Source organism: Equus quagga, chromosome 5, assembly GCF_021613505.1.
Source record: "Equus quagga isolate Etosha38 chromosome 5, UCLA_HA_Equagga_1.0, whole genome shotgun sequence".
In the NCBI taxonomy this organism is placed as follows: domain Eukaryota; kingdom Metazoa; phylum Chordata; class Mammalia; order Perissodactyla; family Equidae; genus Equus; species Equus quagga.
This window is the reverse complement of record NC_060271.1, coordinates 86,445,850-86,469,940: the sequence shown is the minus strand read 5'-3', so window position 1 is coordinate 86,469,940 and position 24,091 is coordinate 86,445,850. Positions and strand designations below refer to the sequence as shown.

At 36.0% G+C, this 24,091-nt stretch overlaps 1 protein-coding gene across 1 annotated transcript in view; it reads right to left on the bottom strand.

The window, feature by feature from the left end:
• Window positions 1–24,091, bottom strand: part of WDPCP (WD repeat containing planar cell polarity effector) — a 369,564-nt gene that overhangs the window by 113,390 nt on the left and 232,083 nt on the right. Inside the window, exon 15 of the mRNA XM_046661836.1 lies at window positions 3,002–3,104. Within this exon, the coding sequence (XP_046517792.1) occupies window positions 3,002–3,104 (103 nt within the window). The remainder of the gene's footprint in view (window positions 1–3,001; window positions 3,105–24,091) is intronic.

Below are 24,091 nucleotides of genomic sequence, written 5' to 3'. Positions count from 1 at the left end.
TATATATATATACTGTCACATATACAAAATTACAATGTCTTCCCCATCAGAATGGCTAAAATGAGAAAGACAGACAATACCATGTATCAGTGAGGATGGAGCAAACTGGAATTCTTATGCACTGTTGGTAAAAAGGTAAGCTGTTACAATTACTTTGGAAAACTGAAGTAGCTACTAAAGTTGAACATATGCATATATCCTGTGTCCCAGAAATTCCACTTCTAAGCACATACCCAACAGATCTGTACATATGTCCATTCAGACATACATAAGAATGTTCATAGCAACATTATTCACAATAGCCCCAAACTTGAAACAAACCAAATATCCATCAAAAGGATAATGGATAAAGTTGTACTATATTCACATATTGGAATACTATTATATAGCAATAAGAATGAAAGAATTACAATTATATGCAACATTATGGAAGAATCTCACGCTCATAATGTTGACTAAAAGGAGCCAAATATAAAAGAATATGTGTGTGATTCTATTTCTTAAAAGTTTGAAAAAAGGCAAAACTAACCTGTGGTGTTATAGTAAGGATAGTTGGGCTGGGGTGTTGTATCTTGAAGAGGATATGAAAGGGCTTCTGGGGTCCTGGTAACGTATATTACTTGGTCTGGATACTGGTTTCAAGGATGTGTTCATTTTGGGAAAATACACTGAGTCATACATTTATGATTTGTGAAGTTTTCTGTATGTATGTTACACTTCAATAAAAAATTACCAAATTATTCAGATGATCACAATTCAACTTCTCTGGCAACTCTTGCTTTTTAACTATGTTGACGGCTACTATGTGTGATACTTTTTTACAGACTGTCCCATGTAACGGAACAACTTCTACTTAAATACTCCTTTGATACCTTACATAATTTGCCCTCTTGCTTGCATCAAAGAGCTCCTTTGAAACCCAAAAACTTAATTACTTTCTGCTTTGGGAAAAGTTTGAGAGAACAGATGAATTAAATTGAGGGAATTTGAGAAAAATTAGCTTTCCCCAGCATGATGTGGGCTCTAAGGAAGACCTAGGCAGAGTCTATGATGAGGAAACAAGACACTCTTTCCTAATTCCGTTTGGAATTGTGAGTGGAAGTTACCCCAGTTTTCTGGAACAAAAGTGGAGTAGAACATTCATTTAAGATGTTCACCTCTTGATTGTTACTGTTGTTACTGAATGATGTCTTTGTCAAGGGATAGTAACTGAAGTCAAAGTGTAAGGATTGAAAAAGGCTGAAAAATGGGGAGTAACAGGGTTTCAGTGAAGAAAAGATATTTGCTAGAAATGAGGCAGGGCTCAAAGTGGGGAAACACCAAGCTCTCTGGCTAGGAATTATCAGCTGGCCACAGTAACCTGATCAAAGAATACACAGGGCACAGGACACATTTTGGTGAATAGTGGAGTTTCTTCATTTTTCTGAAATTTCGTGATAATCTCTTCACATTCCTTTTCACTCTTAGTAAATTTGAATAGCTTTAAAATGCAAAAATGGCCTTTATTATATCTGATACCCTGATGGAAAAGGCAGAGTACATGACAACTAAGGAAAATTCCCATAAAATTTGCTACGAATTAACCTCTTCCTGTGTTTTCCTAAATGGCTGGAGGGGTAGGGATGGAGAATATTTGTATCCCCATTATATAACATCATAATTCCTACTAAGATGGCATGGTTTCATCATTTAGTTAAAAGTAACTTCACATAATAAATAGAAATTACACCTACCTCACAGCGTTGTGGCGAGTATTAAATTAGTTAATATCTGTAACTTAGAATAATACCTGGCCCACCGTAAGCATTCAATAATTACTAGCTATTGTTGCTGTTTAGAGGCTCGTCAATATCCTTAGCAAGTAACAAGATACAGTGATAAGTCAACTGCAGTTCTTATTCTAATATTGTATTAAGAGGGAGTATTCCTTATCCATTAGGAATGGAGATTTGAAAGTGGTCTTTGCATCTTTTTGGTTTGATCAATTTGGACTTCTTTCAGGGTTGGGAAAGGAGAACAGAATTATCTTTCTGGTAAGTAATTGTCAGCTTTGGTATTTCGGTTCAGAGCTATCCTGGCCGCATGGCTTTGAGTTCTTCAGTACCACCTTGAAGACTGGGCTCTGGTGGTGATGTTAGAGAAGCTGATAGCTGCTCCCTTTGGCTATAAACAGCATTACGAAAACAAAGCACAAGATGATCTATCAGTGGAGAGGCTTATTATAATATTTTCAAGCAACTTACAAAGTAGAAATCTTATTGAAACTTCTTTGTTTCATAGGAGTTCCCCAAAGAAATGAATTCTATTACAGTTCTGAGGATCCTCTGCCTAATCTAGGAATAGGAAATATCAAGAGGAATAGGAATTGGGATGTCCAGAGATCAATTCTTCCAGGTTTATTTACATTAGAAAGACTGAGTTTAGGGGGAAAAAGCTCATGTTGATAATACAATTGTTTTTAAAAACTATCATTTTTCTATATTATAAAGTTTTGAATGGACCTTTAGATTCAGTTTAGGCTTCTGATTTGTCTTCTTTGGAAGACTACACTGTAAAATGACTCTAATGGCTTCTAAATGAAAACAAATCACTCATCAAACCTAAAAATCCCATTTGAAGTACTTTGATATAGGAGAGAATTCTTTTGAGATATGACATGTCTATGTGTATAAATAAAGAATTATATAAGTTCCTGTGTTGGTTAATTTTAGTAACAGCACTGACGATGATAAATTTTTTCCCTCAAAATCTTATGAAAGGAACAATGTCCTTTTTGGTAAATGGTGATTAATCAGTAATTATCAATTTTCATATTAATATGATTCCAACTTATATATCCATATTGTACTATTTATCCAGTCTTAGTTTTTAAAAGACACTGTCTTTACAAAGAAAGTAATTTAAATTAGCCAACCGTGCCCTACAAACATAAATAGAAATGATACTGAATAAGTATTGATTAAAACAAAAAGCACTTAAAAAAAACAGCATTAATTCTTACCAACTCCAGAGGTTATTGATTCTGCATCAATGTCACTAGCTTTTTTTCTTGCCACTTCAGCTAGTGCCAATTCACCCTTATCTAGTGCAAGGTAATGGATGTCCTTTGGAAATAAAGGGAAAAAAAAGATTAATCCCAAATGAATCTTGGTCAAGTTACAAAGGAGATTTTAAAAGAAAGAACTTATTGTTCAGATTACAAAACAGACATGGCTGATGAATATTCTTTTTTGTACTTTAATTTTCTCAGTTTTCTTTTCTACTACAAGCAAATTTTCTTGAATTGCAGACCATAGCTGTAACTAATGGCAATTATTTAAATAAATTATTTTAAGTCTTTAGGGGAAAAAGACAAGTTTTTAAATGAAATGTTTGACATAGTTTTGTCAGGGAATAAAAGCTTTAATTGATATTTTCATTGGTGAGATTTTAATATCTGAGAAAGCTTCTTCAAAATTCAACTGTATATTATGCTAAGCATTTTACAAGGAATACTACTGCACAAATTTGTTTATTTATGGGTCTGGCACATATTACTTTATTAGTATTACTATTAGTATTATTTTGAACTCATTCAGTTAACAAGTAATCAGTGTCTACTAATTGCCAAGCACTGTTCTGGAGTATAAAGATCAATTACAATACCATGTCTCAAGAAGCTTTGAGCCAAATGGGCAGACACACCGTTGTAAACAACAGTTAAGAGCATTAACAATGTGACAGGTTTTATGGCAGATATTTACAGAGTGCTGTGGAGCCAAGAGGAGGAACTGATCCTGATCTGAGTCTTGAAAGGTAAATAAGACTTATACTAGGAAGGAAAAATGGAGAAAAGGTGACAGAGAATGAATGATATCTGGTGCATATATGTAGAGAAGCTTGAAAAAACACAATTCTGTCACACAATGGCAGGTCTTTCAATATAGAAGGAATGTAGGATGTGTGGCAGAAAGCAGTGGAAATAATACTAAACAGGTAGAACCATTAAAAAGGACTTAGAACTCTTTTTGGTACATAGAATGATTGTTAGAATAGAAATTTTATTGCAATAAAAATGGACAAAGGGATATAAACAGCCAGTTTACAATTAAGAAATACAAGTGGCTTATAATCGTGAAAACATATTTTACTTTATTAATATTCAAATAAGTGCAAGTTGAAAAAATGTAATTTCAGATTGGATAAGTTTTTTAAAGTTAACAATACTTACTGGTTGCAAAGTTTGGGGGGAAACAGGCACTTAAACTTACTGGGAGCATGAGACTTTATGAAGCAGGGTTCAGTAAACTATGGAGTATGTGTCAAAGTAGCCTGCCTTTTGTATAGTCCTTGAGTTAAGAATGGTGTTTACATTTTTAAATGGTTAGAAGAACTGTGCTCTTATTTAACTCTGAATGGCTTTGGAATTCATTTATGATGAAGACTTGAAAATGTTTCAACATAAAACTACAAGGCAGAACAGTACCTATATGTGAAACTTAATACTGTGATAAAGTCATTTCAATGAAAACTAACACTGACTTACAAGTAATGTCAGGCTGTGTCATACACTTCCTGCACTGTCAAAATTTTTTTTTAAAAGGTGAGATCTCCTACACAAATTGCCAGCAATGTATTTTCCAATTTCAATCAACAGCAGTATTTTTCAAACTTGATCCAAGTGCAAAGGAAATTTTCACATTCCAAAGTCTATTTAACTGTGCAATTGAGGAACTCTAATTGGAAGTGATTAATTTGCAATGTAATGACATGCTAAAAGGCATTCTAGTCTTTTAGCTAATAGAATTCTAAAAATGCCTTCTAATTGGTGAGTATGCTCAATTAAAACCATATGCTCATGGATTTATATCAACATTTGGCAGTACCTATCTATGAGGAAAGATATTTGCAAAGGTGAAATATGTAAAATTTCATCTTGATCAGCATTAACAGATGAACATTTGTAATAGGTTTTGATAAGAACACCAACTCCAACCCAATTAAGTGAAATGTTATCCCCCCAAAATAATTCTATTATTCACATTTGTAGATCTGTATTATGAAAATTGGACTCAATTATTATATTTTTAATTTCATCAATAAAGATTTCTGAAATTTGTTTTCTCTCTTGTTATATACAAGTCCCTATATAATAACCTCAATTTTGCCTCTTGGCCCACAAGCCTGTAATATTTGCTATCTGGCAGAAAAAGTTTGCTGATTCCATATTTTAACAATATATCAGGATTTAAAATTTGCATGTATATAGTTTAAGGAAATAATATGACAATGTATGTCCAAGACTGGTGATGACAGCATTACTTATAATTGCTAACAAGTCCTTGACTGCTATTAAAGTTATACTAGCCTTATAAAATAAGTTAGGTGGCAGGTGGCTGTGTCACGCAATGGATAGTGCGCCTAAAATAAGTGAGGTGGCTTTTTTTTCTATTTTCTCTTCTCTGGCACAATTTGTATATGATTCTTCACTGAAAATAAGCAAAAGATGTGTAATACATTTGAGAAGAAATTATCAACCATTTCTGAGTGACATAAGTGAACACCTGATTAAGATACAGACATATACCTGCTTACGGCTAGAAAGACTATGCATCATAAAGCTATCAATTCTGACCCCAGTAATCTGTAAAACTCAGTGGAATTCCAAGCAAAATCCCTTTCAGGCTTTTCATGGAACTTGACAAGTTGATCTTAAAATTCATATGTCAAAGCAAATAGTTAAGAATCTCCAAGCTTTATTCTAGTTAACATTAAGACCATTTAACACTGGTACACAGGCATATAAACCAAAGAAAAAAAGAAACACACCCATACAAATATGGTTTTCTTTGTGAGATACTAATGTTAGTACGTTATGTTTAACAGTGATATAAGTATTGGCTATAAAATCTATGCTCCACAAGTTATTTCTGGAACATTATCTCTCTCTTATTCTTCCTTAATTCTGTGATTTTTCCTCTTTACTTTTTGATATAGGGAACTGTCATTAATTTGAAAACATTAAGCCTTAACAGTTCTTAAGTTGATATTATATCTATACCATGAATGTTTGCATTCTTAAACTTTCTGTTTGGAAACACTATACAGTCTATTTACTTGCTGATAGACTTGTGGGCCTCCTAACTGAATGTGGTCTTTAGCAAAATGCAGTAGAGAGTATATCTCTGTAACTGCATGTCCCTCAGTTTGCAGAGTCCATCAATCTTTAGCGTCTGATGCAAGACACATCTAGTATCTATATCACTTCCCAATTGGCTGTTGTCTGCCTTCATCTACTTTTAACTTTTAGATAGTCTTAGTGTTGAAATTTAGTTTAAATGTTGGATGTATACAATTAAAGATGTTCATATGCTTCTGGGAAATGGTCATATTCTAAATGAGTCAAGAAAATAAAAGCCACTTGGCTTTATATTTCATTTTCATGTCTTCTACCTGACTAGGGCAACACATACAAAAATAAAGGACATGTAGTAAAGCTGTTTGAGACTGACTAAGGCAAAGGTACTGTTAAATCATACTACAATAAAGACATTCCAAGAGGCCCCTACCAGGGTAGTCATGCCCTTTCACTCATCCTGATTTCAAATTTAATCAATAGCTATTAATCAAAAATTATTCCATAAATATGGAATGTTTATTATGTGCCAGATGCAGAGGTGAATTTACCAAAGCTAATAAACTTAAACTTCATTGCCTCTTAGTTATACATGTTCTTTCCAGTACCTAATTTTGTATTTGAAATTTTAAATTCTTGTTCTTAAATTGTATAAGCTTCAAGCCTTATAAAACATGGATCTACCCTTGGTACCCAGCCATCAAGGTTCTCACATACTAGTGGACTGCAGTGCCACATGCTTAGTTGTTTAGAATCATGTCTGAGGGGCCAGCCTGGTGGTGTAGTGATTAAGTTCAAGCACTCCTCTTCTGTGGCCTGGGGCTCGTGGGTTTGGATCCCGACCATGGACCTATACACTGCTTATAAAGCCATGCTGTGGCAGCATCCCACCCACAAAAAGTAGAGGAAGATGGCACAGATGTTAGCTCAGGGACAATCTTCCTCACCAAAAGAAAAGAAAAGGAAGCATGTCTGGGAGGCACAAGGAGACATTGTAAGTTGTACAGTCATTTTTTGTTTTGTTGGTCTCTTTGTGGAGACTTTCTGTATAAGATTAAAATGGCATATAGCAAATCTAAATGGGCAACATAGATGGCAATAGTTTTTAAAAGTATCATATTGATAAATCCTAACTTTTATTGCCACCCAACCAGGGTTACCTAATTGGTGGATGGTTTTATTATAAACGTCTTACTAATCTGGAAGCAAGTTTTCAGAAAAATAGAAGAATGAACCACTTACTTTCTGTCATTCTCAATGACAATATTATCATTTACCATTTGCCAAATTGACTTATATTAGTATCATCTTTTAGCACTATTAAGTGAAGTTGACCTCCACTGAACAAAAGATGACACTGATAGCCTTTGGCCATGAACCAGGTTTAAAAATTTAAACATATTCTGTCTGTTATCATCTGAGACCTAAAATAAAAAAACTTGCTGTTCTTGAGTTCTCATTACCTTTCACAAATGACTTTTGAATGTACTACTGGAATGAATATGCAAATTTACAACAAAAATTATTTGAAGATAAAAAAAATCTTGAATATATTTTCATCTATAAATCATATTTTGGATCAGACATTGAAAGATAACTATTATACCATATTAATATTCTAACTTTTTCTAATTTTTGTAATGTTTCTGGGGATTGATAGGTTTGATATAGATATAGAAACACTTACAAAGGCATGCAATAGCTTATACATATTTAAGATTACCATGTTCTAGCCCTCCTTGCTGTAATATTTTACTTAATTCAAAGCAATTGATAATAGAAAATTAAATTAATAATCTACAGCTTTACAAGTTTCTAAGACTTGTCCAAATTGCTTTGAAAACATTCAAGTTCATGCTGCTTGGGGCCAGCCTGGTGGCACAGCAGTTAAGTGCGCACATTCCGCTTCAGTGGCCCATGGTTCGCTGGTTCGGATCCTGGGTGCAGACACGGCACCACTTGGCAAGCCATGCTGTGGTAGGTGTCCCACATGTAAAGTGGAGGAAGATGGGCACAGATGTTAGTTCAGGGACAGTCTTCCTCAGCAAAAAGAGGAGGATTGGCAGCAGATGTTAGCTCAGGCCTGATCTTCCTCAAAAAAAAAAAAAAAAAAATTCAAGTTCATGTTGTTCTATTTCAACTAAAGATAAAATGTTGATATAATTCTTTTTCTACTTATTTAAAAATAACATTTCATAGGGGCTGGCCCCGTGGCCGAGTGGTTAAGTTCGCGCGCTCCGCTGCCGGTGGCCCAGTGTTTCATTAGTTTGAATCCTGGGCGCGGACATGGCACTGCTCATCAGACCACGCTGAGGCAGCGTCCTACATGCCACAACTAGAAGAACCCACAACGAAGAATACACAACTATGTACCAGGGGGCTTTGGGGAGAAAAAGGAAAAAATAAAATCTTTTAAAAAAAAAATAAAATAACATTTCATAGGACAAATCTGACCAATAAGAAGTTTTAAGGAGTAGGAATAAAATACTGTTTCTGATAATGTGTTAATATTTAAGAAGTTTCATATTTTGTAGATTTGAGGAAAAAGTAACTTTCAAGATAAGGAAGTATATTAAATAATTTATCTCATAGTTATATTGATTTAAATATAAATTTTACTAGTCAGTTCTTGCTTTCATAATCTTCCTCCTTCTTTTGTTTTTGCTGAGGAAGATTGGCCCTAAGCTAACATCTCTTGCAAATCTTCCTCTTTGTGGTTGAGGAAGACTGTCACTGAGCTAAGGTCTGTGCTAATCTTCCTCTATTTTGTATGTGGGATACCACCACAGCATGGCCTGATGAACAGTCCATAGGTCCATGCCCAGGGTCTGAACCTGCAAAACCCAGGCTGCTGAAGCAGAGCACGTGAACTTAACCACAGTGCCACCAGGCTGCCCCTTCATAATCTTTCTTAAATAGTCAGAGCAAAGAATAATTATTTTAAATGTTAAAATAGAGATCTCATCAAGATGGCAGCGTAAACAGACTCTGAACTCATCTCCTCCCACAAACACAATCAGGTTACAACTATTTTTGGAAAAATTACCTGGGATAGAAAACTGAAAACTGGATAAAAAGAACCCCCCACAACAAGGGACAGTCCTGACTAAGGCAGAAGAGGCAGAAATTCCTGCTGGAGAGAAAAAAAAGCCACCTTCAGGAGCAGCAGAGTTTCTCAGCTGGCCAGGTGGGAGCCACCCTAAGGTACGCAGCCCTCCCTGGAGGAGTGAGGTCTGGAGTGGGGCTGATACTGCTCTAAGCATCCTGCAGACTCAGCACAACTAAGATGGGGTCTTACTGTCTGGCTTTGCTGGCTATTAACTGCAGTGGGGATACTCCCAGAAAAGCTATCAGACAAAAGCCGAAAAGACCCAGGTCTTAAAGGGCCCACGCACAAACTCACCCATCTCAGCAACCTAAAATCACCAGAGAGAAGGCTGACAGTCCTTTGGTGAAAAGAGACGCACCTGGTGGGCTCTGGGTGCATCTCAGTGAGAGGAGGGACCTCTCTGGAGACTGAGACATTGATGGGGGCCATCGTTCTGACCTGGTCCCAGCATGCTGACACAGACCCCGTGGATGCCATTGAGGTTCTTCCTCTGGCATGTTAGCCCAGGGGTCTGCCACACCCACTGGAGCACAGATTTCATTCAGTTCAGCCAGGGCAGGCAGCCCCCACTAGGGACCAGCCCTGCCCAACAGCAAGCCCTTAGGCTACTTGTTGGCCTGCATTGACTGGGTGGCTTGATCCTCTACAGGTAGGTGAGTGTGTCTGCCTCTGTGGGGCATGGCCTGTGTGAGGACCAGGTGAATTGTGGGGGCCTCTGCAGTGGGGCATTAGGGTATGCTCCAGGGGGTTGGGAAGTGTGCATGGACCAGGACTGTGTTGACGGTGTATGTGGTCCTGTGGCGGGGTGAGGCTTAGCAGCAGCAGAATACCTGTGCTTCATAAATAGCTATAAGAAGGATAAACCCCACTTTCCAAAGCCTGAAACAATTGAGTGCTCCTATGCCTAGGGCCAGCCCCACTCAGCTATACTCCTAAGAGAACTGACAACAACCTTGTAGGCCTGAGGCTTATCTCAACTGTAAACCCCTGAGCTTAGCAACCACCTACACTGGGTACCTACCCAATTAACAGGAAAACTGCAACAGGAGTATGCTGTTAGACATTGTAGCCAACGGTGCTGAGGCTCCCCAAACTGGATTTACAAATAGCTGGCCAGGGAGGGAAAGACAGGATTCCCTGGGTACCTGCATTAAGAGCAACCCTGCCACAGCACAAGGACACAAGTAGCCCACAAAGGGGTCACTCCTGGATCATTTGGACTGGTGATGAGGGGAAAGCACACTGCTGGGCCTCAAAAGGCATCTCTTACATAAGTCCACTTCTCCAAGATCAGGAGATATAGCCGACTCACCTAATACATAGAAATAAGCACAGAGAAAGAGGCATAATGAGGAGACAAAGGAATATATTCCAAGCAGAGGAACAGGACAAAACCCCAGAAAAAGGACTAAATGAAACAGAAATAAATGAGCTACCTGACAAAGAGTTCAAACAAAAACTCATAAGGATGCTCACAGATATTGGGAGAAGACTGGATGAACACAGTGAGCTCATCAACAAAGAACTGAAAAATACAAAACAGAAGCAATCAAAAATGAAGAGTGTAATACTGGAAATGAAAAATTCATTAGAGGGACTCAATAGCTGAGTAGAGGATACAGAAGAATGGATCAGTGAACTAGATGAAAGACTAGAGGAAATCACCCAAGCTGAACAGAAAAAAGAAAAAATAGACAAATGAGAACAGTCTAAGGAAACTCTGGGACAATATCAAGCACACTAACATTCATATTATAGGTGTCCCAGAAGGAGAAGAGAGAGACAAAGGGGCAGAAAATTTATTTGAAGAAATAATGGCTGAAAATTTTCCTAACTTAAGGAAGGAAACAGACAACCAAGTACAGGAAGCACAGAGAGCTCTAAACAAGGTAAGCCCAAAGAGGGCCACACCAAGACACATTATAATTAAAATGTCCAAAATTAAAGATAAAGAGAGAATCCTAAAAGTAGCAAGAGAAAGGCAACAAGTGACTTACAAAGGAAAGCCCATAAGGCTATCAGCGGCCTTCTCAGCCAAAACCCTACAGGTGATAAGAGAATGGCATGACGTATGTAAAGTGCTACAAGGAAAACATCTACAGCCAAGAACACTCTATCCATCAAGGTTGTCATTCAGAATGGGAGGAGAGATAAAGAGCTTCCCAGACAAGCAAAAATTAAAAGAGTTTATCACCAAGAAACCAGTTCTACAAGAAATTTAAGTGGGAAAGCGATGACCACAAATAGGGATTAAAAAATTATCAAAAAAAAAAAAAAAGCACCCCAATAAACCAGGCAATAAAATCACTGGTAAAGGTAGCAGGTCAACCACCTATGAAGGTAATATGAAGGTTAAAAGATAAAAGTACTAAAATTACTTATTTCAATGATAAGAGGGTAATGGATAGACACACAAGAGATTAGATATGATTTCAAAACATAAAATGTGGGAGGAGGGGAGTGAAAAAGTAGAACTTTGAGAACGAGGTCAAGCTAAAGTCTACCAACTCAATATAGACCATTAGATACATAGAATATTATTTAGGATCCTCATGGTAATCACAAATCAGAAACCTATAATAAGTAAGCAAATAAGTAAGACAAAAGAAATGAAACATATTACTAAAGAAAGCCATCAAACTATAAGGGAAGAGAGCAAGAGAAAAAGAAAGGAACAAAGAACTACTAAAACACCCAGAAAAGCAAAAGTAACAAAATGGCAATAAATACATATTTATCAAAAGCAACTTTAAATATCAATGGACTAAATGCTCCAATGAAAAGGCATAGAGTGGCCAATTGGATTAAAAAAACAAGACCTATATATATGCTGCATACAAGAGACACACTTCAGACCTAAGGACATTCACAAACTGAAAGTAAAAGGATGGAAAAAGATATTCCATGCAAATGGCAAAGAAAAGAAAGCGGGGGTAGCAATACTTATATCAGACAAAATAGACTTTAAAATGGTGTTGGGAAAACTGGACAGCCACATGCAGAAGAATGAAAGTAGACCATTATCTTACACCATGCAGAAAAATCAACTCAAAATGGATTAAAGACTTGAATGTAAGACCTGAAACCATGAAACTGCTAGAAGAAAATAGAGGCAGTAAGCTCTTTGACATCAGTCTTAGCAGCATATTTTCAAGTACCATGCCTGACCGGGCAAGGGGAACAAAAGAAAACATGAACACATGGGACTACGTCAAACTAAAAAGCTTCTGCACAGCAAAGGAAACCATCAACAAAATGAAAAGACAACCTAACAATTGGGAGAAGATATTTGCAAACCATATATCAGATAAGGGGTTAATATCCAAATTATACAAAGAACTCATACATCTCAACAACAAAAAAACCCAACATCCCAATTAAAAAATGGGCAAAAGATCTGAACAGAGATTTCTCCAAAGAAGATATATGGATGGCAAACAGGCATGTGAAAAGATGTTCAACATCATTAGCTATCAGGGAAATGCAAATCAAACTACAATGAGGTATCACCTCACTCTGGTCAGAATGGCCATAATTAACAAGACAGGAAACAACAAGTGTTGGAGAGGATGTGGAGAGAAGGGAACCCTCGTACACTGCTGGTGGGAGTGCATACTGGTGCAGCCACTAGGGAAAGCAGTATGGAGAATCCTCAGAAAATTAACAATACATCTACCATATGATCCAGCTATCCCACTACTGGGTATTTATCCAAAGAACTTGGAAACGCAAAGGCATAACAATACATGCACCCCTATGTTCACTGCAGCATTATTCACCGTAGCCAAGACTTGGAAGCAACCTCGGTGCCCATCAAGGGACGAATGGATAAAGAAGATGTGGTATATACACATAATGGAATACTACTCAGCCATAAGAAATGATGAAATCCAGCCATTTGTGACAACATGGATGGACCTTGAGGGTATTATGTGAAATGAAATAAGTCAGAAGGAGGAAGTCAAATACCGTATGATCTCACTCATAAGTAGAAGATAAAAACAACGACAAACAAACACATAGCAATGGAGATTGGATTGGTGGTTACCATAGGGGAAGGGGGAGGGAGGGCAAAAGAGATGATTAGGCTCACATGTGAGGTTATGGAGTATAATTAGTTCTTGGGTGGTGAACATGATGTAATCTACAAAGAATTTGAAATATATTATGATGTACATCTGAAAGCTATAATGTTATAATCCAATGTTACTGCAATAGAAAAAATTTTTTAATAAATAAAAGATGGCATAAAGATAAAAAATAATAATGTTAAAATATGTGAAAGAATTTAAATTTTATTATCAAATGAATTTACTTGGAATGGCACATATTTTCATGTTAGAATAAGTTTTTGGAAATTATATGTTTTTGAAGTTTTCATAGAACTCAAAACCTACTGCTTCCTTTCAGGAGTTTTATTTTTGACTTATTTGAATCTTCTCTTTAGGGCTACTGGACCTTTTAAATTCATTTACCTAGTTTGTAATTTTTAGCCATTTGTATTTTTTCTAGAAAGTTATTCATGTCCACTAAGTACTCATATCTATTCCACTGTTGTATATATTATCATAATTTTAAAAAGCCTTCTGATCTTTCTATATACTGCTATAGAGTGATCTCCAGGATATGTTGCATTAAAAAAAATCAAGTTACCAAACAATGTGTTTAGTATACTACTAAAACAGGGGTTTTATTTAAAAAACAGGGGCATAGATGAATATATATGCATATTTAGTTATATATGTTTTCTATAAATGAAGGGTAAATCAACAGTGACAACCTCAAGGGGAAGGAAAGGAGAACAATATGAAGAAAACAGAGATTGAAGCTAGACCTCACTGAATAATGAATTTAGTATATCAAATTGGTGGCATAACTATGTGAAAATAGTTTTTTCAAGTCACTTTAAAATATAGACGTGTTTATCCCTCACAGGATATCCTGAAGAACAAAGGAATTGCAAAGAAATTTCAGAATGTTTTCATAATTATAACTAGTAGGAATAATATTTGTGAAAATATTCTGAAGCCATTTTCTATAAATGTTGTATAACACAGGTCAACAAGATACAGTCTGTGAACCAAATTCAACCTAAGACTAGTTTTTGTAAATAAAGTTTTATTAAAACAGCCACATTCATTTGTTTACATTCTGCCTATATCTGCTTTCAAGCTACAATGGGAGAGCTGAATAGTTGTGACAGAGACTTTGTGGCCTGCAAAGTCTAAAATATTTACTATCTGGCCATTTACAAAAAAAAATGTGCCTACCTTTGTTTAGCTCTTTGCCCTAAAAAACAATGACAAACTTAGCAGAAATAAGCCCTCTGTCTCCAGTCTGTGAACTATAGTGACAATATGCCATTAAAAGAAATCAGAATTACTTGGAGAAATGGTTGATTCCAGGTTGGGGGTGTACCTTGTCATACAAGGCAAGGAAGCTATCAGTACTGCTGGGGTCATCCCAAAAGGACTCATAAGCTGACTTGGAGGAGTTTCCATGGCTAAAGATGAGTGCAAAAATATTACCACCTGTATACTCTTTTAACGAATAGAACAAAATCTAGCACTCAACAACATGAAATTCATGAAATCCAGCTTCCAATAAAGGTATATGAGATATGAAAAAATATTAAGGAAACATGACCCTAACCAGGATAAAAACTGGTCACTTGAAACAGACCCAAGAAATGACAGAGATAATGGAATCGGCAGAAAAGAATTTTAAAACAAATATACACGCACACACATATATACATACATACCTACACATATATACAAACATACACACAAAGACTTAAAGAAAAACATGAACATAATGACAACAGAATTGGAAGATATAAAAAAAGAACCAAATGGAACTAGAAATTTAAAATACACTATCTGGGGGCCAGCCCTGTGGCCAAGTGGTTAAGTTCACACGCTCTGCTTCAGCGGCCCAGGGTTTCGCCAGTTCGAATCCTGGGTGCTGACATGGCACTGCTCGTCAGCCATGCTGAGGCAGCATCCCACATGCCACAACTAGAAGGACCCACAACTAAAAAGACACAACTATGTACCAGGTGGCTTTGGGAGAAAAAGGAAAAATAAAATCTTTAAAAAAAAATAAATACACTATCTGAAATGAAAAATTCACTGGAAAGGACTACAAGCAAATTGACACTGAAGAATAAAAGATGAGTGAAGTTAAAAGAATAGAAATAATCTAAAATTAAGCACATAGAGAAAAAAGGACTGAAAAGGAGCAGAGCCTCAATGGCCAGTGGACATAATCAAGCAGTGTAACAGAAATACACAGAGGGAATAAATACTGAAAAAAATGAACAGAACTAATATTGTAATTGAAGACCTAGAAGGAAGAGAGAAGAGGGACGGGGGATGTTTGAACAGATAAGGCTTGGAAAATTTCCAAATATGATAAAACCTATTAACCTATAAATGAAAGATCCACAAATATGATAAACACACATGAATGCACACACACACACCACAAAGGTAGAACATAATCAAATTGCTGAAAACTGACAGAGAAAATCTTGAAAGCACCCAGAGGAAGTCTAGGAGGAGAAGGGAGAGGGGAGAGGAGAGGAGAAGAGGAACATTTTGCAATTCATTTTGTAACATCAGTACTACACCAATACCAAAACTAGAAAGACATTAAAACACTAGAGACTGATATATATATATTGTAATATATATACTACAGTGTATAGTATACTGCATGTGTATATATATGCACGCACACACATGCACACACACATACTTTGTAGTATATATATCAACACTGCTGAGAGAAATTAAAAACAACATAATGGAAAATATGCCACATCCATGGACTCAATATTTTTAAGATGTCAGTTGTGCCCAAGTTGATTTACAGATTTAATGCAATTCCAATCACATCCCAGCAGACATTTTTTAGAAATTGATAAGCTGATTCTAAAATTAATATGGAAATGTAAAGGACTCAGAGTAGCTAAAGTAATTTTTAAAAAGAGACAGTTGGAGAATTACATAGCCTGATTTCAAGACTTAAACAACAATCAAAACAGTGTGATACTGGCAAAAGTATTGACCAGCATATCTAAACCTTGGGACTATCAACATTTTGGGTCAGAGAATTCTTTGTTGTAAGGAGCTGTCCTGTGTATTGTAGGATGTTTAGCAGCATCCCTGGCCTCTACCCACTACATACGAATAGCACCACAGCTGTGGCAATCAAAAACGCCTCAAGATATTGCCAAATGTCCCTGGGGGCGGGGGGGGGGGGGTTGTAAAATCACCCCTGTTGGAAACTACTGCTATAGACATATAAATCAATGGAACAGAATAGAGAATTCAGAAATAGACCTACAGATGTGTGCCCAATTGACTGATTTTCAAAGAGGTGCAAAAGCAATTGAGTGGAGAAGGAATAGTTCTGAAACAATTGGACAACCATATGCAACCAAACCAAACCTGAATTCATACCACATTCCAAAACTAACTGAACATAGATCATAGACCTAAATAGAGAAACTAAAATTATAAAATTTTTTAAAGAACATATACAAGAAATTAATTGCAGCCTTGGGTAGTTGGGTAAAGACTTCCTAAATCTGATTCAAAAAGCACAACTTACGCAATAAATTATAGTTACAGGGGGTGGGAACCCTGGCTGAGTGGTTAAGTTTGTGCACTCTGCTTTGGCAGGCCAGGATTTTGTGGGTTTGGATCCTGGGCGCGGACCTAGCACCATTCATCAAGCCATGCTGAGGCAGTGTCCCACATAGCAGAACCAGAAGGACCTGCAACTAGAATACACAACAATGTACTAGGGGACTTTGGGGGGGGGGGGAGGAGGAAGGAGGAAGGAGGAAGGAGGAGGAGGAGGAGGAGGAGGAGAAAGACTGGCAATAGATGTTAGTTCAGGTGCCAATCTTTAGGGAAAAAACAAAAATTACAGTCACAAAAGAGTATATGCTATGTAATTACATTTAAATTAAATTCTTGACAATCTTATCTATAGTAGTGAACAGCAGATTGGTGGATTCCTGGGGCTGGGCAGGAGGGTAACTACAAAGAACTTTTTGGGGTGATGGAAATGTCCTAAAACTTAATTGTGGTGGTGATTATGTGACTATATATGTTTGTCAAAACTCATTGAATTACACATTTAAAATTTGTGAATCTGATTGTATTTAAATTACCCCCCAAATTGTAGATTAAAAAATAATATTTTCAATGGATTGAAACATGAAATATTTAAAAATTTAAATATTAATGATAATACTAAAAAATAGAATTGGTAACCTTTAGAGAAGGCTAGGGAAACAACTTATTATTTTGAAATGTGGTAAATACAGATAGAGAATCAAGCATTTACCCTTTCTTACCAAAGGAATTGTACCTCAGAATAACCCAATAGCAAGGAGGAAAAGATATTTTAAGAAGAATTCCAGCTAACAAATGAACAAGAAACGATAGAATATCACCACACTTTGCAGCCTTAATGAAATAATGGATGTAAGCACTAATTAAAAATGCATGCAGAAAGCTTTAGGAGAACTTTATAATGATTGGATTATTGAACCCACTGATCAAACTTAACATCACAAAAAAGAAAACCTAACGTTATTTGTCAGTTGATACACAATATCTATGAAGCATCTTTGTCAAAAAAACCCCCAACAAATAGACAATAAAAATGTTTGTTTACACAGAGACACAAATGAACTACTGGTTTACAGGAAATACAGGAGAGAGAGGAACATGTTAAGCACTCCAAAGATATGCAATTGGCACAATTCAGAATATGAGAAACTTCAGGGCAAAAAGCTCAATTTATTCAACAGAGAAATTACAAAAGAAGTGAAGAGAGGCAGCTAGAACTAGGATTAAAATACTGTAGACATCTGAGACTCATCAACCAAATGTAATGTTGGACCTTGTTTATATCCTGAGATCCAACTACCTTTTAGATTTTTAAAATAAATATTTCAGGAGATAATCAGGAAATTTGAATATCAATTTGATTTTTGATGATATTAAGAAACTAAGGTGAATTTTTTTGGATGTGATCATACTATTGCGGTGCATTTCTTTAAAGAAAAAAATTCTTCTTTTAGAGACACATACTGAAGGTTTTAAAGTAAAATAATATGATGCTTCAAAATAATCCAAAACTGAATGTAAAGTGGTTGGAGATATAAATGAAAAGTGTTAGGTCATGTATAGATAATTGTTAAAGCTAGGTGATTGGAATATGGTGATTCATTATTTTATTCTCTCTGCTTTTTATCTATGATAAAAAAAATTCAGAATAAAATTAAATAACAGTATTTTCTTTCTTATTTAAAAACAAATTTCCTTGGTCTATACTTATATACTTTTCAATCCTAATGTTATTTTCTTCTTTTTTTTTCTGTGTCTTGATCATATTTTCCAAACTGTTGTCTTACAGGTCTTTTCAGAAAACAGCTTTAATTTTTTCTTTCTTTTTTTTTTTTGAGGAAGATTAGCCCTGAGCTAACTGCTGCCAATCTTCCTTTTTTTTTTCCTGAGGAAGACTGTCCCTGAGCTAACATCTGTGCCCATCTTACTCCACTTTATATGTGGGACGCCTACCACAGCATGGCGTGCCAAGCGGTGCCATGTCCGCACCCAGGATCTGAACCGGCGAACCCCGGGCCGTGGAAGCGGAACGCTCACACTTAACCGCTGTGCCACCGGGCAGGCCCCAAAACAGCTTTAATTTTATTGAAAAATTCTACTTTTTAAAATTTAATTTCCTCTTTTATGTTCACTAATTTTGTTTCTCTACATTCTTTGGATTTGTCTTTACCCTCTTGAAAGGAAAGTGCAGGTCACTTATTTTCAATGTTTTTTTAATTAATGAATTTAAGGCTACAAAATTTCTTCTGAGTATTACTGCTTTGGCTGCAAGCTACAGATCTTCATATGTAATATTTTCATTGCCATTAAGCTAAAAAGTTTATAATTTTCACTTTGTCATCACCTTTAGCCCAACAGTTATTAAGAAGTATGCTGTTAAATGTTGAGGCACGGGATATTATTTTTTAGCAGGGCAATCTTTTTGTAGTTTATTTTTACTTTTATTACATGGAAGTCACTGAATATGGTCTCTATGATAGCAAGCTTTTGACTTTGTTCAGATTTCCTTGGTGGCTTAGATATGATCATTATTTGTGCTTGACTTTGTCATTTTGTTAATACAGACATACCTCATTTTTTTGGGCTTTGCTTTATTGTGCTTCGCAGATACTGCATTTTTTACAAGACCCTCCACCAGCAAAAAGATGACTTGCTGAAGGCTCAGATGATGGTTAGCATTTTTAAGCAATAAAGTATTTTTTTTAATATTTTATTTTTTCCTTTTTCTCCCCAAAGCCCCCCAGTACATAGTTGTGTATATTCTTCGTTGTGGGTCCTTCTAGTTGTGGCATGTGGGACGCTGCCTCAGCGTGGTTTGATGAGCAGTGCCATGTCCGCACCCAGGATTCAAACCAACGAAACACTGGGCCGCCTGCAGCAGAGCGTGCGAACTCAACCACTCGGCCACAGGGCCAGCCCCAATAAAGTATTTTTTAATTAAGGTATATACATTGGGTCTTTTAGATATAATGCTACTGCGCATTTAATAGACCACAGTATAATGTAAACAACTTTTTAATACACTGGGAAACCAAAAAATTTGTGTGACTCACTTTATTGCGCTATTTGCTTTATTGTAGTGGTCTGGAACTAGACCCACAGTATCTTCAAGGTATCCCTGTAATGTGCATTCTGTTTATTAAATATAAATATAGCTTCCTTAGTTCAAGTTTTCTAATTGGTATTCAAATCCTCAGTATCCTTGCTGATTTTTTTCCTTTTCAGTGTATTGTTTTCTGAGAAGAGAGTGTTAAAAATCCTGCACTTTGTGGATTTTGCCATCTTTCCTTGAAGGTTTTTCTTTATAAAACAATTAATTTTGGAACCCTGTAGTTAAATGAATAGTGCTATGTCTACTTGATGGATCACTTCTATCATCAACTATATTATTCTGAAGGCTCTCTCTGTACTAGTTATCTATTGCTGCATACCAAATTATCTCCAAAGTTAGCAGCTCAAAACAATAAACACTGATTATCTTACAATTTCGGAAGGTCGGGAATCTAGGAAGACTTAATTGGGTGATTCTGACTCAAGGTCTTTCATAAGGTTGCAGTCAAGAAGTTGGCCAGAGCTGCAACCACCTGAAAATTTGGGGATGAAGGACCTGCTTCTAGATGGTTCATTCACATGGCTTTTGTCTGGAGGCCTCGGTTCCTTGCTGGCTGTTTCTAAGATGCTGGTATCTCACTGTGTACACCTCTCCACTGGGTTGCTTGAATGTCCTCATGACATGGCAGCTAGCTTCCCCCAGATCAGAGTGAAAGGGGGCAAAAAGAAAGCCACAAAACATTTTATTACCTAGTTCAGAAGTCACACATCATAAATGAAGTGAGTTACTAGGTCCAGCTGATATTCAAGGGGATAAGAGGATAAGGCACCACCTTTTGAAAAGAGGAGTATTCAAAGAATTTGTGGACATACTTAAAAAGTACTTCACCCTTCTTTTCCTTTTTAATACTCTTGTCTTCAGATGTTTTGTCTGATACTTGGTTTTGGCAGCACTTATTTGTATATCTTTTTCCATTTGAACCTTCCTATGTTATTTTAGGTTTGGAATGTTTTTTTAATCTGCAACATATATCTGGATATTTAAAAAATCCAATCTTATGGTCTCTCATTTTCAATAGATGAATTTAATTCATTCACATTATAATTACTGATGTTTAGATATTCTTGAAAACTTATTTTGTGTTTTCTATTTACCATATCTTTAGTTAATTGCCTTTGATTATTTCCTGTTTGATTTTTAATAATTTATCAAGTTTTCTTTCTTGCATTTTTCTTGTTTATTGGTTCTAAACTTAGGAATTTGTGTTAGTCTGCTAGGGCTGCCATAACAAAACACCACAGGCTGGGTGCATTAAACAACAGAAATGTATTTTCTCACAGTTGGGCTGGACGTCCAAGATCGTTGTTGACAGGTTTGGTTTCTCCTGAGGCCTCTCTCCTTGGCTTGCAGATTGTGACCTTGCTGTGTCCTTACATGGCCTTTCCTCTGTGCACATGCATGCCTGGTGTCTACTCTTCTTATAAAGTCACCAGTCATATTGGATTAAGGCTCCACCTTAACAGCCTCATTTAATTTTAATTACATCTTTAAAGGCCTTTCTCCAAATACAGTCATATTGCAGGGTTACAGCTTCACTACATGGATTTGGGAGAGGAGGGGAACACAATTCAGTCCATAACACCATCCATTCCTATTTTTCTGGTGAATATCCTTGAATTCTTAACATAGTCATATCAACTTACTTTTCTGACATTACCTGGGGTTTATCAGTATTTACTTATTTTGACTTGTCTCCATTTACCCACCTTACTCCACCCTGATTATTCATCCTTGCTTGCCCAGGAACATTTTTCTGATTCCTAGTATCCCCTTCCTTAGGGAAAGGAGAACTTTTGATGCTTCTCTCAACTTTAGGAGCAGTCTTCTCCTCTGGACATTTAAGTTTCTGCTTTCATTTTTCAATTTGATTTTGTCTCTTCTACAGTTTTCAGTGGATTCCTTACAGCTTCTGGTCCATCATGTATTCTTGTTTTGAATTCCAATTAGAAATTTTAAATACACACACACACACACACACACACACACACACATTCCATGATTTCTAGAGATTTGGCAGAGGAGGGAGAGGTTGATGTATATACTCAATCCAATATCTTAGAAGAGGTATATTTCATTTACAAGTTAATTCTTCAGAGTGGAGACACCTGATTGGGAAAATTTGAACTTGAAAGTCCAAGATAGGTTTGAGCCAAAAGAGGCCAGAGAAGTCTATACTCATAATTTTTAAAATTACACTTATAATGTATGTAACAAATGGTAATTCTTGCTTCAGAAGTTAGCAGGTATAAAACTCCTCTATATAAAAACAGTGCCAAGGAAACAATTTTATGTCAACTTGATCACCAAGCAAGTGCCTCGGAGTGGCAGATGTAAAGCCACACTACAGAAATCATGCCAATGAAAGACAAACTACTGAACAGTAACATGCCAAGGGAAGGCACAGATGGCTGGAGAGCAGTAACTATAGGTCTTTTTATAGCATTATCAAATGCACACACTTGACATTCCAAATGGTCCTGTGCCAATGGCCAAGGTAATTAGGGATGTCAACACGAGAATGTTCAGAAGGCATACTCATCCTCATGCCATCCAACATGAGGCCAGAGAAGCAATCTTGGGTGGCAAATGAGTAGCTTTTATGACACAGTAATAATTAGGTTGGAGAGGTTACCTGAATTTTCAAAAGCAGAATAAGGTCCCAAAGACACAGAACTAAAAGCAGCATTTCTGTAACCAACAGAAATAGACTTCCAAACCACACAGCTTCTACCTAGAGAAATCATGGGCAATAAAGAGTCTAGAGCTGTGATATTAGTGAAAATTTTTATTTTTTTCTTTAAAAACCTTTTAAACAATCTCAGAGTTACAGAAGATTTTCAAGTACAATACAAAACTCTTTTATTCTAACTCATTTGAGAGGAAGTTGCCAACATGCTCTTGAATACTTTAGTGTTTATTTCCTACAAATTAGGACACTCTCCTATATAACCACAATCAAATCATCAAAATCATGAAATTAACATTGATAACATTACTCCCACTTAATCACTGAAATTTTACCAACTGTTCCAATAATTTTCTTCATATCACAAAGATCCATTTCTTGATGCATTTAGTTATGTCTCTGTAGTCTTCTTTAGTAGAGTTCTTGAGTCTTCCTTTCACTTACATGAGCTTGACCTTTTTGAAGAGTATAGGCTAGTTATTAGAATGTCCCTCAATTTGGAATCAACTGATGTTTCCTCAGGATTAAATTCAGGTTATGCACTTTTTTTAGGAATGCCACAGAACACAATGTTGTGTTCTCATTGCAATATACAAGGTGGCAAATTATTTTGATTTGTTCCATTATTGATGATGGCATTTTGATCACTTGATTAACATGGTGTCTATGAGCCTTCTCCATTGTAAAGTTACTCTCATAAGTATCCTCTATCTCATGGAACTTTCTCTTACAGTTATAGCAGCCATTAATGATTCTTGCCTTATTCAATTACTATGAGGTTTGCCAAATTGAGATTTTTCTCGTTCTGTCATTCCCCTTACATTTATTAGTTGGCATTATTTATTTACCTATGTACTTATCTGTATCAGTATGGACTCACGGCATCTTATTTTATACAATGTATTATAATCAACCCACACATTTTGATATATTCATTAAAATTCAATTCAAAATATTTCCTAATTTCTCTTGTGATTTCTTCTGTGACCCATGAGATTTTTAGAGAAGTACTGTTTAATATGCAAAGAGTTGGGCACTTTGTAGATATCTGAACATTAGTGACTTGTGATTTAATTCCTTTGGTGTCATATTTCAATCTTCTAAAGTGTATTGTGCTTTATTTTATGGACCAGCATATAGTCTATGTTTAGTGAATATTCTATGTGCATCTGAAAAAAAACTGCATTCTAAAGTTGTTAGATATAGGTTCAAAAAATGTCAGTTCGGTCAAGCTGGTTGATAGGTTCACATAGTCTATATCCTTAGGAAATTTTTTTTATTACTTATTCTGTGAATTACTATATCTGTCTATTTCTCTTTCTTGGTTGTCAGCTTTTGCTTCATATATTTGAAACTCAGTTATTTTCTACACAGATATTTAGAATTAGGTCTTTCTGCTGAACTTTTATCATCATGA